The sequence below is a fragment of the Suricata suricatta genome, chromosome 8 (assembly GCF_006229205.1).
Source record: "Suricata suricatta isolate VVHF042 chromosome 8, meerkat_22Aug2017_6uvM2_HiC, whole genome shotgun sequence".
NCBI classification, from domain to species: Eukaryota; Metazoa; Chordata; class Mammalia; order Carnivora; family Herpestidae; genus Suricata; species Suricata suricatta.
Window position 1 is genome coordinate 92454153 of NC_043707.1, and position 16703 is coordinate 92470855.

General features: G+C 43.7%; 1 protein-coding gene across 3 annotated transcripts in view; it reads right to left on the bottom strand.

The window, feature by feature from the left end:
- Positions 1-5298: 5298 nt before the first annotated feature.
- Positions 5299-16703, bottom strand: part of PATJ (PATJ crumbs cell polarity complex component) — a 340997-nt gene continuing 329592 nt past the window's right edge. For 2 of the 3 annotated variants that reach the window (XM_029947821.1, XM_029947819.1), the window contains 3 exons: positions 15243-15349; positions 11800-11923; positions 5299-7278 (listed from right to left, as the gene is read on the bottom strand). In XM_029947821.1, the coding sequence (XP_029803681.1) occupies positions 7132-7278; positions 11800-11923; positions 15243-15349 (378 nt within the window). In that variant the 3' untranslated portion in view covers positions 5299-7131. The remainder of the gene's footprint in view (positions 7279-11799; positions 11924-15242; positions 15350-16703) is intronic. The other variant, XM_029947822.1, reaches the window with a different exon arrangement.

Below are 16703 nucleotides of genomic sequence, written 5' to 3' on the forward strand. Positions count from 1 at the left end.
AATTGATTCTGCCTTCCCCCGCCCACCCCCAGCCCGCCCCCTCAGTACGGGTTTATTATCTGATGGGACAGAAACTCTGAATGTTGTTGCAGTTGCCTTGGGAGTGGAACTTTTTAATCCAGGTGTTTGTGGAAGGACCTAAAACAAATGTTCTTACTCTGGCCAGTTAGAATCCCCTGGGGAACTTAAAAAACCCTTGGGTCTCACCTTGCCTCCCCCTACTCCCCATTTAATTGGTCCGGGGTGTGGCCTAGGCATTGGGCGTTTACAACAGTCTCCGGTGATTTTAATATGCAGCCAAGGCACTGGCCTACAAAGACAGGCTGGGCAGCTCGCTGGGCTTTCCGGACAGGTTGGGGGCCCTGTGCTGTGCCCCGAACACATGTTTAAAAAAACTTTTAAAAAATGTTTTTTATTTTCGAGACAGAGAGAGACTGCGTAAGCAGGGGAGTGTCAGAGAGAGAGACACAGAATCCAAAGCAGGTTCCAGGCTCTGAGCTAGCTGTCAGCACAGAGCCCGATGCGGGGCTCGAACCCACGAACTGTGAGATCATGACCTGAGCCGAAGCTGGATGCTTAACCGACTGAGCCACCAGGCGCGCCCACCGAACACGTGTTTAAACAGGTGGCTGACTCCGTCAGACTCGCTCTGGATCCAACACATGTCGGCAAGGCAGTGAGGGAGGAGGCTGGTATTTCTGTCTGCCTTTAACCTGTTGGAGGCACCGGTATCTACCAAAAGAACTTGGCGATTGTAGGGGCGCCTGGGTGGCCCAGTCTAAGTTGTCCGACTCTTTGTTTTGGCTCAGGTCATGATCTCCCATTTCTTGAAATCGAGCCCTGCATCAGGCTCTGCGCTGATATGGAGGAGCCTGCTTGGGATTCTGTCCCCTGTCTCTCTGCCTCTCCCCTGCTGTTCCCTCTCTCTCAAACTTAAAAAACACACACACACAAACACAGAATTCTGGGTCCTACCCACCCCAGAGACTGCAGTTGCGTTGGTCTAGGGCAGCGCATACACTGGCCTTCCATCCCAGGCAGTGGTGCGGGATGCTGCCAAAGCGGCTGTGTGATTACACCTGGAACAGCATCGTCTTCTGTATTAACGGACAACCTGTGCAAAGTCCTAAGGGTGAGAGAGCTGGGCTTTTCCTTGGAAGTATTCTGTGACACTTGTGTTAATATGACTGCCAGAGACTTAGGTGGAAGCTAAGTCATGAAGTGCTTCAAAAACATGCTGAGTTTAGGCTTTACTCTGAGTGTAATGAGAAGCCACCTAATTAGGCATACAAATACCTGGGGGTCCCTGCATGGTGGCATGGCAGAGGCAGGATCTCAGTTGTCTGCTCCTGGGGGATTCTGGGGAGGTGGTAGTGGTGATAGTGACTGCACCACGGCTGAGGGCACTAGAGGAAGCAGGAGGCTGGAAAGACGTTGACAATAAAAAGAGACACTTCCATGTTTACTCTAAGGCAAGGCTGTCCCTAAAGGAATTGCAGTTCAAAGTCCCCTGATGTCTGTGATAGTTAATGTTGTATGTTACCTTTGAGGGTGCTTTTGGATCACACTGACATTTAAATCAGTGGACTTAGCAGATTGTGCTTTATAATGTGGGTGGGCCTCATCTAATCAGTTGAAGGCCCTAAAAGAATAAAAAGACTGGCCTTCTTGAACAAGAGGAAATTCTTTGAACTTCACAGGCACTGTTGACTCTCCTGGGTTATGCGCCTGCCAGACCACACGGCAGATTTTGGGCTGGCCAGCTTTTAATCATTGTATGATCCAGTTCCCAATCGTTAAAAACAGATAAATCATATTCCTCAGGATTTGGGGATCATTGGAGCTTGTTTTCAAACAGCTATCCTGAAGTTTCCAGGAAAAGAAGTCATAGCTCTGGCCTTGAGGGGAGTTAAGTGCCAGCAGCAAGCCCACCTTTATTCCATTCCTTCTGTTCTCCCAGGAGAGGAAAGCTAGGCGTGTGATTGGTCACGCCATCAGGAAGCTGACTCTGCACCTGTCATCAACTATGGCTACTTTGAGAAGAATGCATAAAGCATCAGGGGAAGTTCTAGGTTGGAAATTCTTCCCAGACTGCGGAGATATGTGGGGAGTTGATAGACTAGCTCTTTTTTCTCCACAGCTAAAAGATAGGTATATTTTTCTTTGTTTTCTAGACTTTTTTGTCTTGAAAGTGCCTTGTGTTGTAGAGCTAAGTGAGGGAAAACTGAAATAAGCTTTAAAAATTTAGGCTAATATAGAAGCCGGGCGTGGGTGCTCCAGGAGGGTTTGCTAAATCGATGAGTCCCGCTGAGGGTTACTGAGGACTCCTCTGCCTCCAAGTTCCCCGGGCGACTGAGCCACTCAGTCCCCCGGCACGTCTCCACCTGGGAAATGGGAGTGGCGGGAGCGGCCCCATCTCTAAACTCCGATTCTAGAAAGAGGATCAGAGAAAGTTTGCTCCCGTATAACTTCACCCACCGTGAGTCCTACTACCTGTCAGGAGCAGCTCAGGGACCTAAGACCAAGCTGCTTATTTGCTCCTTAAAGTGACTGGAAATAGAAGTGCTACTCGGGAGGGGTGGAAGTTAGTCTTACACACAGACAACTCTTCCAAACTTCAGTTTATGTTGGCATTGTGCAGTGAAATGTTCCTTTTTTAGTCTTTTTATTGTAGTTTTATTTTAGAGATAGAAAGCGAGAGCACAAGGAGGGGAGAGGGGTGGGGGGGAGAGTGAGGGTGAGAGAGAGAGAGAGAGAGAATGAATCTTAAGCAGCTGACATGGGGCTCACGGGACTCGATCCCATGACCCAGGGATCAGGACCTCAGCCAAAAGCAAGAGTGAGACACTAAATTGACTAAGCCACCCAGGTACCCCTCTTTTTTAGCCTTTACTTAAATATAGAGAATCTGACAGTTCTCTGTCAAAAGCTTTGTACTAGGCTGACAAAACTGGAACTATTACCTAAATTTAAAATGTTGTGTTCAGGGCGCCTGGGTGGTGGCTCAGACGGTTATGCGTCCAACTTTGCATCGGGTCATGATCTCAGTCTATGGGTTCGAGCCCTGTGCTGACAGCTCAGAGCCTGGAGCCTGCTGCAAATCCTTTGTCTCCCTCTCTCTGCCCCTCCTATGCTCACAGTCTTTCTCTCAAAAATAAACATTAAAATTTTTTTAAAAAAAATAATGTGTTCAAAAATCTATTCTGAGTGACTTTAATAGAAAAATGTAAGTAAAATAGAAAAAAAAAAAAAAGGCAGACAGACTGACCCAGAGGGTGTCCCTAAGCATGGGACATCCAGTATCTGAGAAGTGTACCAGATAGAATTCACAGGACAAATCTGACAATCTATTTTTTCTTTTAAGATTTTTTAAAATTTATTTTTGAGAGACAGAGACAGCATGAGCAGGGGAGAATCAGAGAGAGAGGGAGACACAGAATCTGAAGCAGGCTCCAGGCTCTGAGCTAGCTGTCAGCAGAGCCCGATGTGGGGCTTGAACCCACATACTGTGAGATCATGACCTGAGCCAAGCCAGACACTTAACCGACTGAGCCAGCCAGGTGCCCCTCTGACAATCTGTTTTTAAAGAAGCTCATCATCTGGGGGTGGGGCAGGAGGAGTGTGGCTGGGTTAAAAGAGCAGGGCGGTCTGAAATTCCAAATTCCTGGGATGCAGGTATGTACCAGGTTAAAATTCCTTGCCACGGGGTTGCTGGTACTTGAAGTGCCTTGCCTGTTCCGGAGGCAGGAGGCAGCCCCTGGGAGTGGACAGAACCCCCCATCCTGGTGTCATGGCTGATGGCGGGGCCTCGATGCCACAGCTCCAGTTCCTCAGGCTCACACCATTAGAATCAGTGACATACTGATTTGGGGCAAAAGTTCTGAGCTAAGCCACCATCAGAAATACATTTAAAAATTTTTTTTCATATAGTTTATTGTCAAGTTGGTATGAAATACGTTCTTTAAAGGCCATCCATTACTGATTGAAACCACAAAATCATCAGCATAAATGTCTAATTTCAGACCACTTCCATATATGGGAAAAGAGGTTTATTGCTAATGTTTATGTAATACTTAACTAGGAGCCAGGCACCTGTACTAAGGTTTAGACTTGGCCTTTACTCATTATAGTACTTAGAAACTCCCACCTCCACCCATTTCTAACTGAGAAACTAAAGTGAGGGGGAATTCAATAGCTTGGACAATGTCACAAAGCTAGTGAGTCAGGATTCAAATCCAGACAATGCCAAGGCTTGCCCTCTGGACTATCGCACTGGCTCTTTTATGAAACATTTATTTTAGGAGCACCTGGGTAGCTCAGTTGATTAAACGCCTGACTTTGTAAACAATTTTTTTAGAGTTTATTTTTGAGAGAGAGAGAGAATGAGCAGGGGAGGGGCAGAGAGAGGGAGACAGAATCCCAAGCAGGCTCCATGCTGTCAGCACAGGGCCTGATGTGGGGCTCAAACCCATAAACCATGAAATCACAACCAGAGCTGAAACAGAGTCTGACACTCAACCAATTGAGCCACCTAGGCACCCCTAAAGATCTGACTCTTGATCTCAGTTCAAGTCTTGATCTCAGGTTGTGAGTTCAAGCCCCATGTTGGGCTCCATGCTAGGCATGAAGCCTACTTAAAAAAAAAAAAGGATATGCATGCGCACGCGCACACACACATGAGAGAGAGAGAGAGAGAGAGAGAGAGAGAGAGAGCGAGCGAGAGTGCGCATCTATTCTTATACCTGGCAACATACTTTGCATGAGATAGCTATTAATGGATCCCAGATTTTAACAGGACTGGAAAACTTTGTGAAAAGCTGACCCCCCCCCCCCCCCGCCATTAGGGAACAAAGAGCCTGAAAATAAGCCAAATCAGATGCAGAAATTGTACTTTTCCATATATAATAAGATTCCATTTGCTTTTTTGGCAACTATACTTATTTATAATCTTTGGAAACAACTTACACATACATTCAGCAGTTTTATTTTTCCTGATTTACTTCCCTCTCATGCGAGAACCCCAATTACTCTACTTAGATTTCCCAAATGATGCGGGCCAAACGATACATGTGGCTGTGATGGAACTACTTTTTTCAAAACATTCCCATCTTCATGTGCTCTTAGCCTGTCAGTAAGTTCTGATGCAAAGAAGCATTTTTGGCAAGGTGATGAGACAGAACCAGTTCTGAGAATTTGGGTCAATTTACTGCAGGAAGGAGTACAGAGCACAAATCCTTCATCAGATAGACTACGAGTGCCATGACCTAGGAGGACTATGTGTATGAGACACAACAACAGTGTATTCTTCCAAAATGTCTATTTAATGGCCATTCCATCAAAATCAAGCAGAATCACATTTCAAAAGTATTACACGAAGTCTTATGTGTGGGTGTGTGTATGCACACACGTACTTTTTATGTTAAGGTGCATTTTCAAGTTTTATTTGGGCTTCATTTCTTCTTGGCTGCCTCAGGCGTTCTTGTAAGTACAATTAGCATGGAGTTTCTGAGGCTGATCGCTTCCTGGGCACTAAAAGACAAGATCCTAACAACACTGCACACCTTGGATGCATTAGAAATTCTAAAAGCCATATGTAACTTCAGTAAACTTAAGACCAGTCATGAAAGACACTTTCAACATAAAATTTAGGCACTCTATACTTTGGAATAGCCCCAGAATATTCCAACAAGAGTTAATGCACTTTGTGATTACATCTACTCAAATATAATTCTCAATTAAAATCTCTAATTATTAAATAAGATTTTAAATTAGAGCCCATTGCATGTTAATAACTGCTATGAACAATTTGCAGCATAGTGTTTTAGTTCGAAGATGCTACACTACTTCAGTGACTGATCCTGGAATTCCTCTCTGTGGTACACTTTTTACAGAAGAGCCTACAATATTCACTGATAAGCGTCTCCCCCGTTTGCCAGCGATACTACCTAAGAATTCCCCTATTCAACTTTAAAAGTATTTTTGTATTTTTTGCTGCAGTTGCTTTGTTAGCATGGAAAACTTCAGCAAATGGGGGGCTTCCCGAAGATCAGGAAACATTAGCCAAGAACCCGGCACCGAGTCTTAGGCTGAGTTCACTTCCACTGTCACTTTGCGGCAAAGCATGCTGCTCTATCCCTGTGTCCCTACAGATTATACTGCTAGATTGCCCGGCATGGAGCCAAGGGGAAGGATGCTCAAATTTGTCCCTCTACTGTGCACAAGTCCGAGGCTGCCCAGACCTCATCTGACTTGAGGCAAAACTTACTGATCTCTAAGGTGGAGAGGTTGTGAGGCTTCCACCTCCTCCTCTGAAGACTGAGGGTGGGAATCATGCCTGCCTACTGAGATGCCAGTAACCCCAGGTCAGCTTCCTGGACTTGAACATAATTCAGCATGGTTAGAATTCAGAACATGGATGCTCATTCTTCCTGTTGAGAAGGTGCATTTTCTCAGTGGTATACACTTATGTAGCTAAGAAAACAATTAGAAAGCCTTCCAGAGTTTTCACATTACAGTCTGCATATTGACTCATCATAATCACCAATGACTAGTTTATGAACATCTGCCAGGGAAATGAATCTGAAACTTACTTGACTAGAAGTCGTGCAGAAAAGAGCACAAGGAGTTTCCCACAGGAGACTGGGAACCCATCATGGGGATCGATGGTAAGTTAATCACACTACTGATGTTTTCTGCCATACTTGAAGCGACAATTAGCATAAGTAACTCATGAGTGAGATGACAAGGTGCTGAATGTTTGTTTCTGTTCATCAGATACCATGTGAGCCGGCTGGTAAGCCTCGGAGTGAGGGGGAACAGGCAGAGAAGGGCACAAGGAACAAGCGGTTAACTTCGGTTTCAGCCAATCTAATCAGAACCGGGTACTACTAGTGGATAAACATGGATGTTAGATGCAAATCAGAGAAGACTCATTTGAGTTTTGAAATGAACCTCACCAAGCGGTGACCGCTGACTGGGGAAATTCACATGACGTCTAGCCTCCTCCCCTGCGCAGAGAGGGTGAGGTGGTCAATGAACGCGGATTCTAGTGGAGGTTGCTTTTCATCCTCTCAGGGCTGCATCTTCCTATGGATATTCTGTAACATCTATCTTGTGATTAGAACCCGGGGCTCATGACAGCACAGTTAAGATTACAGTCCCTTTCTGGCGCTTTAGAATGGCCACAGCTTGCTCATGAGTGACACCTTCCAGGGTCTCGCCATTAACAGCTAAAATCTGATCGCCTCGCTTCAACCGGCCATCATCTGCAGCTGCTCCCTACAAACAAGAAACATTCCGGTTCAATCCAGGACCACACAGTGGACAGATAATATTAATATGAGGGTGTGCTTATGAAAAAAGGAACTTTAAAACCAGTTAAAGTCAATTCTAGGTAATTTTTTTAAACTAAGAAAATTAAGAATGTAGCATGTGCTATTTGAATAATGGTTGAATAACCATAATTATGCATTGTTTAAATAACATACTAGTAGAAATGTACTGACATTCACATTTCTTTGACTACACGTAGGACCTTATTTCAATATTCAATACTGAATGGAATTTGTCATATTCATGAATACATAATATGCTGACAAAGGCAGAACTGAATCTGATGTTAAGCCGTATTGCCAGTACCATCCTTACATAGGCTCCCATTGCACTGTTAAGATATTAGCATTGTAGTGATCGGTCAAAAATAAGGATAGCCTCGGGGAGCCTGCTGGCTCAGTCAGAAGAGCATGAGGCTCTTGATCTCAGGTTCAGGAGTTCAAGTCCCATGCTGGGTGTTGAGATTACTTAAACAAACAAAAAGTATGGCCTTCAAATGGGGTGAATTGTATGGTATGTGAATTATAACTCAATAAAGATGTTCTATAGATAAATACACAAAGTGTAGCATCTCTGAGGCTTTGCAGTATCATATTCAAAAGTACAACTTATCTTTGATCATTTAGGGTTTTTAAAAAATTTTTTTATCGTTTATTTATTTTTGAGAGAGAGTTAGACAGAGCACGAGTGAGGGAGGGGCAGAGAGAGACACACACAGAATCTGAGGCAGGCTCCAGGCTCTGAGCTGTCAGCACAGAGCCCGACGCGGGGCCTGAACCCACGAACCGTGAGATCTGACCTGAGCCGAAGTCGGCTGCTTAACCGACTGAGCCACCCAGGCACCCCTCGTTTAGGGTTCTAAATGATTACTTTCATTGTATACTCCGTCATCCATGGCTCCTCAAAACTGCACAAATCAAGTGAACTTGGGCTTTTTAAAATTCATGTATTTATTTTAAAGCCGTGTATCTAAAAATACCATGATATTACTGGAAATATTTTGGATGGATAAGAAAAGAAAACATCTAGAAAAAGATTTGTAGGAGGCTTTCTCCTTCTGTTGGGGTAACTGTGAAAATCCCTTAAAACATTAATGCTGGAAGAATCATCTAAATGATGTTGAAGTGCTGGGGAGAATAATTAAGGTCCACAGGCAACCCATCCTGGCTGATTCATTCAGTAGCCGAACTAAGAGTCACTAACTAATGCTTCATAGACTGGTGTCTATCTGCAGTGTGGTGGTCCTGAGGTGGTGGGTGAATTATCTAGAATTTCAAAACTGTGGAAAGGGTGGAATTCTGGTAAAGGTATAATAGAGAATATTCAAAATCATGTCTGTATTGGGGGGAATGCCAAAACTAAATAACTTGTAACTTCATTCAAATCTTTTTTTTTCTTTTAAGAAAGTGTGTCAACTGCAACACAGACAAGACTAAACAACTTGTGGATGAAATCAGGATTACATTTTTATTAAATGCTACATGCTAAGATTTAAGGGCTTCAGGAAACCTCAGATATTTGTGTAATTCTTTTAAAAAGCATGTTAAGTTTTTCAAGTTGTCATTTTCAGTAATACAAAACAGAATGACACCAACTTTCTGTGATTTGTACATTCTTTAAACATTTTTTTAAATGTTTATTCATTTTTTTGAGAGAAAGAGCATGTGTGCATGAAGGCAGGGGAGGGAGAGAGTCTGAAGCAGGCTCCAAGCTTTGAGCTGTCAGCACAGAGCCTGATGTGGGGCTTGAACTCACAAACCATGAGTTCATGACCTGTCCCAAAGTCAAGAGTCAGACCCTCAACTGCCTGAGCCCCCAGGAACCTCCCAAATTTATTTCTTAGTTGAGCACGAGAAGTATTAAAAGAAGCTTAGGGACACTAAAAAGGTCACATAAAACCTCACACCCCGTGGGTATCTTAGATCCAAAAACCTGAGAAGACAAACATTTTTAAGAATGTATGTTCATTGTTGAAAAATAGGAAAAACATATAGCTATTGTTTCTACATCTTCAAAATTCCTATGGGGGAAATGTCTAGCTTAGTGTCAAAATTCCTTTTTATGATGGACTTCACCATTGGAAAAAAGGAAAACTTGGGGCACCTGGATGGCAAGTCGGTTACGTGTCCGACTCTTCATTAGCTCAGGTCATGATCTCGTGGTTTGTGGGATAGAGATCTGACTCTGAGCTGGCAGTGTAGGGCCTGCTTGGGATTCTCCCTCTCTCCATCTCTCCCTCCCCCACCCCCACCCCTTCCCTGCTGATTGTCTCTCTCACTCTCTCTCAAAATAAATTAAAAACAAAGACAAATAAAAAAAGAAAAACTCTTTTGCCAGTTTTTGGTGTATTGATTGTCTAAAGATAACCTCTAAAAATGGATATAATGGTTCACTCTCACAGATGAAGAAAGAAGAGTCATCAAATGAGATTGAATCATAATAAGCTCTGTGGAACTAATAATTGTTTGCACTAGAATATTTTTTTATTGAGATTGAATTAAGTAGACCATTAGCTAGGGCTTTAGAAGTTTTTCTTTTTTTAATAGAGCTTCTTGTTTTTAGCTGTGCCTTGCTTTACAAACAAGGGTCTGTTTCTTAAAAATAAAACATACCAAGGATGTTCGATATTTCCTACTACGTTACTACTTGCGTAGCTGCTTTCTAAATGAGCACCTTCAATGAGGGCCTTTGAAAGGGGATTCTGCGGAGCTCCAGCACCTTCATTACCCCCACTGTGATTTGATGGTGGTTTCTTTTCAAAAACCCACCAACATGCACGGTCATTTCATCCTCCGCTGTATGTTCTGGGGACCCGACAAGAGGTGCCTGGCCTGTCCCACTACCTAGAAGTTGTCTAGGTGGGCGTGGCCGGTGTGGCTGCTGGTCGAAAGGCCTGAGAAGCAAAGCATCCTCTGATCCACCTACAGTCACGGAGTGAGCAGGGATTACAAACATCCTGGAAGGGCTTTCCAGAGGCACAGGCAGGGAAGTAGATTGTGTTTTTTACTATTCTTATCTATTTGTGGCTCTTTAAAAGCAAAGTATAGGGTGTTTGGGTGACTCAGTTAAGGTATCCGACTCTTGGTTTAGACTCAGGTTGTGAGCTCACGGTTTCCTGAGTTCAAGCCCCACACAGGGCTCTGTGCTGGGGGTGCAGAGCCTGCTTGGGATTCTTCTCTCCCTCTTTCTCTCTGCCCCTACCCAACTCATGCTGTCTCTCTCTCAAAAATAATCTTTAAAAATAAATAAATCAAAGCAAAGTATAATAATGCCCCTACAGAATAATTATCACAACTACTTACAGCATGGCCTTAGACAAGGAGGGACTCCCACACGGGGGTTTATCAGGCTGGGGAGCACTGCTGCCCAAAATGTTTTGATCCGCCTTCCCTCTCCCCTTTTGCCCATCACCAGGTCAACAGATGTGTGTGCTTGGGAATAACATGTCTCCTTAACGGACACCCTAGCAAACTGGAAACGGGGGTCAATCTGCAGCAACCTAATATGTTCCAAAAGGAAACGCCCAATGACTTAAGGATTATGTCAGGTCATGGTTAGGCTCAATTAACAGGTGGTAAGAGCCGCACAGGTAAAAGTGATCTTGTTATTTAGTGCAGAGCATAGATTGCTAGAAAGAGAATCTACCTTATTTCTTTTCTCAAAGACCTTTATTTCTTTAGGAAAGAGCAGTAGGAGGCCATTGGATCAATTAATAAACGCCTGTATGTTTCATTGGTGATAATGCCAATGAAGAATAAAATCATACTATTAATACTAAGTCCTTTTCAGAGATCTTCAAAATTGATAATAAAATCAAATTCCAACTTTAGAAGTCGCAATAAAGTTAAAAGTAACTTAGCTAAGAGCCATCTAGAGGAAGCAATCAGAATGGACACTATGACCTACATATCAAGTAGGAGGTGTTGGGATATTTAATTCCTGAAAAACACTATTATCCAGCCGGAGGCTAATTCAGTGGCTGATCTGCAAGTACTCAGCAGAGGATTGGAAGAGAGAGAGCATCTTAAGGGAAAGGGTCCTAAGATTTCTGGTGATGGACAGCCATTCATGCTGCACCCACCCGAAGCTTGTGCAGAGCTTTCTGCCACGGCCCTCTGCTGTCATCTTTTCTTGAAGGAAAAAGCCACTTTGGTTCTAGCCCAGAATAACACTTGCAAGGCCAGCTCCCAAAGAGCCCGGCACTGCTCCTTGTGTTGTGTTGTTGAAAGAAGACCATCTTTAAAATCGACTTTTGTAATAGGGTCCACAGGAAATTACCCTTCTTGTGACTCCACTGTGAGAACTCTTTGTTTCACTAGTCTGGTGTGGGAATGTCCTACACAAGGTTAAAATGCAGTAAGCACATAAGCACACACCCAGGTACAGCTAAAATAAGCAAAGCACAGCACTTTAAAAAAAATCTCACCTAGGTTAAAAAAAAAAGTACAGTAAAAAGGAAAAAAATACCTTGGCAAATATAGTCTTGACATAAATTGGCAGGTCTCCATGGGGACTTCCATAACCCCCTACAATACTAAACCCCAATCCTTCAGAGCCTTTCTCCAAAGTAATAATCTTAGGTGGAGGTGTTCTGAAAACACAATGCACGCTGTTTAATTCAAGAATAGATATTGAGAGGGAATTTCATTTTAATGGAAGAACACAGATTTGAGAGAGACTTTCATACTGTGAAACTATGAAGGCCAGTTTGTCAAATCAAACTCTCAGAGAGCAATCAGAAACATTTTTACATTTCCTGTGTCATGCAGGACTGATGACCTATGTCTTAATGACTCGGTGTCTTAGGGGTTGTTCTCTCTCATAAAACTCACTGTTTTTTAATGAAAAAGAAAGTCATGATGCTGGAGTTGTTAAAGCAGCTGTCTGTAGGGGCACCTGGGTGGCTCAGTTGGTTAAGCGTCCGGCTTTGGCTCAGGTCATGATCTCATGGTTCATGGGTTCAAGCCCTGCGTCGGGCTCCGTGCTGACAGCTAGCTCAGAGCCTGGAGCCTGTCTTCGGATCCTGTGTTTCCCTCTTTCTCTGACCCTCCCCTGCTCATGCTCTCTCTCTCTCTCTCAAAAATAAATAAAAACATTTTAAAAAATTTAAAAAAATAAAGCAGCCATCTGTATGCTTGGCTTTTAACTTCTATGCTTTTTGTTTAAAGCTGAATGAAATGGTCTTTATATCCTTGAAGAACGTGCACGGGGACTGAGAGGTGGGGTGTCACCTTAGCTTAGTGGCAGAGCGCCACTCTGCAGGTGGGCTTCTCTCCACAGAGGTGACGCAGGCCAGTGGCTCAGTGAACAGCCACTCCTTTTGAACTACTTCTACCTAGGAAACTGGGGTGGGAACTCCTTCTTCAAAGCCCACCTCCAACGAAATGCTTTCCTGACTCCCTTGGGAGGATTCACCAGTCCTCCTTTGTGCTCCCTTTGCTCTCGGTCCAGATTTCCAGACCAGCACTTGTCAAAATGCGGCGTGAGCGCTTCGCCACCATTCTCTTCTACCAGACTACCAACTCCTCACGTCTCTGCCATCGGAGTATTCCTAGCAGTCTGCTCTGTGCTTGTCTCCAACTCAGGATCATGACTGTGTACGTGAGAAGTGGAGAAGAGAGGAACCAAGGAGAAGCGAAATGGAAACAGGCAATCTGTTTCAAATGGTAATTTAGATTTTCAAAGTTTCGTCCAGTGTGGAAGTCTTCTCTCAGAAACAACATGGCTAAAAATTAAATGATCTACGTGGGCTCAAGTAGTTTAAGCTTAGCTAATGCCAATTTCTTCTTCCCAAATGCCCTTGTCCAAAGGGAAGAAACCTGAAGGAACTTGGGTACCCCAGACCCTGCCACCCTATTTGTAGGAGGGTGGTTTTTGTAGACTGGCGGGTGCATCTGTGCCGTGGCAGCATCTGTGTTGGGGAGACAGGGCCACGTGATACAAACTCAGCTGCTCGTGTACTTAGAGAAATTTGCAAAACTGGGATATAAGCAACCTTTGAATATGCTATCCTATCTAACTAGAATATTCTTCCCTCTCTCCCACCTCAATTTTGCCTGGCTTTTCTTAGGGCTGATTTTCAGCTGGTTCACCCCGATTCTGGTCATTTGTCGATGAACTTACGGGTTGTCTGCAGCAGGCAATCCACAGTAATTGCTGACTGGCCAGGCCAGGCACATCGCTAACTGTTTTGAATGCCATGCCTGCTTATTCCAATCCTTTTAAAACTAAGCGGAGGCATTAGTGTCTCCCAGATTGAGTTGTGCCACTCTGTCGTGGTTCCACGGGACACTGTGCTCGCTCATCCCTCCCATGGAACTCAGCTCCCCTATACTTATCAACTCTTACAACCATGGATTCAGGGGCCTGTTTTTCCAATTCTCTGGCAGTTCCTCGAGGACTAGGGCAAAGCCTTCACCTAGGTTTTGCAGTTGGAATCTCCCAAACCCAGTCCTGGACAGTGTCTGGCCTTAGGAAGGTGCTCAATAAATATCTGCTGAAATAATGATGATTTATCGCTTAGGGCCAAATGTTTTCAGGGGGGAGGAATGCAGTTCCACTCATCAGATGGAGTTTGCCTCCATTTATCTCACATTTTCAATTAGTTTTAATTTACTTTCATAAAGAAGACTAATAAAAAAATCTCCAAATGTTAAGTGGTGGGATTATAAATCACTTATAAATTCTTTTATGCTAGGTGTGCCTGGGTGGCTCAGTCAGTTATGTGTCCCACTTCAGCTCAGGTCATGATCTTGCAGTTTGTGGGTTCGAGCCCCACATCAGGCTCTGTGCTGACAGCTCAGAGCGTAGAGACTGTCTTCAGATTCTGTGTCTCCTTCTCTCTCTGCTGCCCCGCCCCCGGCTCCTGCTCTGTCTCTCTTTCTCTCAAAAATAAACATTAAAGAACAATTCTTTTATGCTAGTGGTTCCCAGGAGCTGTGGAATTATACCAAAGGAACCAAAGTTATAAGGGCATCTCTGTATTTCCATAGGGACATCAAATGATACTAAAAGTACACTAACTACTCTTCTAATAAGGGCCCTGATTTTTTTTTAGGAAAGGGGCCATTGTAACTTAAAAATGCCTTTATTTTATGGATTTGTCATATTTTAATAGCATGCATTTACTACTTTCATAAGAAAAAAGTAAAATGAGCTTAGATTAATATTCTTTCCATAAGAAAAATAATCTCAGAAATGCCATGTAAGCTGTGAACTACCAGGGAAAAGTTGGAAATGGTGGTGATGAGATCTTTCTAATGAACCACTCAGATCAGTCAACGAGCATTTACTGAGCACATACTGCTGACCAGGCACCGGCAGCACGGAGAGCAGTAACTTTGGGCGACCCTTCTTGAAGTACCGAGCCTGTGCCCATCGGTACAAAACTGCCCTGGGGAATCCACTGTAGCCCACCTCGTCAGAATCTCCGAGAATGGGGTCAGAAATTAGCATTTTAAAATATGCTCTTTAGATATTGAATACACACGTTCTAGTTTGAGAAACACTGCTTTAGGGAACAATTTAACCATGATGACGGGTTTTAGTGAAGAATGCCAGGAGTATAACACTAAGATTTAATCTCGGAACAAGGTTTTAGATTAGAAAGCATAGTTCCTTGCATAATAAAGCAGGGTGCACCCAGGTTGTAAGTATGGGATTTCTTAGAGAAGAAGTCACCGTGACAGAGTGTGTGGGCCCTGGGACGGCAGTCTCGTAAGAAGTCCTATGTGAAGCAAAGCCTGGCGAGGTATCAGGAAAGCTTTGTGCATCCCTGGTGATTCTCCAGGATTAGGAAAAGGTAACGTGTACTTCCCCCCTCTTCTTTAGAGAACACTCTAGATTCTGGAAAAGGTCTCACTGAGCCCTGCCCACACAGGTAATAGGCACTCGGCGTCTAGAATACTCACTCAGTGTCTTCTGGATGGTGCTCAGCAGTGGGAGAACCAAGATGGTAGCTCGCGGACATGTTTTCAAGCTGAGTTGCTATGGCGCTTATATTGGTATCTGCTACAACCTGGGGGAAAGTCAGAACAACAAGATCTGCTGTCAGTCAGGAGAGAATCAGAGAAACCAGACTGTACTCAGTGGTTGGTTCTCATCCTCATGTTATTCAGACCATCTACAGGATTTGACACAAATGAATTATTTTCTCAAATGAGTTTCTTCATCTGGCTTCCATAACACCATACTTTACTGGTTCCTTTCCCCCTGCTGTCCATTCCTTCATATATCCTAAACCTCTATTAGAGCGCCCCAGGGCTCAGTCCTCAAGTTTCTTATCTCTCCCATGGAAACACCCCTTTAGTTATCTTCTCTTAGCTCATCTCATCCCACTTGATAACTTAAATACCATCTATGTAAGGATAATTCCTGCATCTTCATCTCCAGCACCACCTTTTACCTTCAGATCTATATATCCAATCACCAGGTAGTGGGATGTCCAACACCGACCTTTGTTCCCATGACCTTCCTCATCTCAGGTCATGGCCGCTTCATTCTGTCAGTTTCAGCAAATGCCTTGGTATCATCCTTGACTACTCTTCTTCTCACAGCCTGCATTCAGGCCTTATAAAGTTCTGTTGGTCTTTCTACAGAATCATCTCTTGCCTGGAGTTTTACAAAAGCCCCCTTACTGGTCTCCCTGCTCCAGCCCCTCCCCCGCTCAATCCATAGTAGCTAAAATGGTCCTGTTTAAAACACAGCAGATTATTTCACCTCTCTGCTTAAAAATTAAAACAGAAAACCCAATTCCCTAGGATCACAAGCTCAAGTCCTTACTATGATCTACAAGGTCATCTGCAGGTGACCTGCCCAGTTATGTCTCTGCCTTTGGCTCTTAGCATTTTTCTCTGCATTTACTAGGTTGCAGCCACACTGGCCACTGTGTTGTTCCTCTAACATGCCAGAGGCATCTCTACCTCAACGCTTTGCAAATGGAACATTCTGCGCTCAGTGTCTGCAAGGCTAGCTCCTTCACTTCCTTCAGGACCTTGGACATTGTAACTAAAACTTCCACGCCAACACCCAGCCCAACATTTCATACCCTCCTTTGCTTTGTGACTCCTTCTTACCACCATTACTATCTAATAAACTATATTATTTTTTGTTTTTTACTTTATTTATTAATTGCCTGTCACTTCATATGAAAGTATGAGAACAGGAAGCTTGTCTGTTTCATTTACTACTATATCCTCATCATGTTCAACAGTATCTGGCATATAGTAGATGTTCAATTAATATTTGGTGATTGAAAGAAAGAATATCTGACTCCCTATTATTTTTTAGATGGTTCCAAACAAAAGTATAGTACATGACATGTAAACACTTCACATGTCTGTAATCTGCAATTAGCATTCAAGAGTATTTGA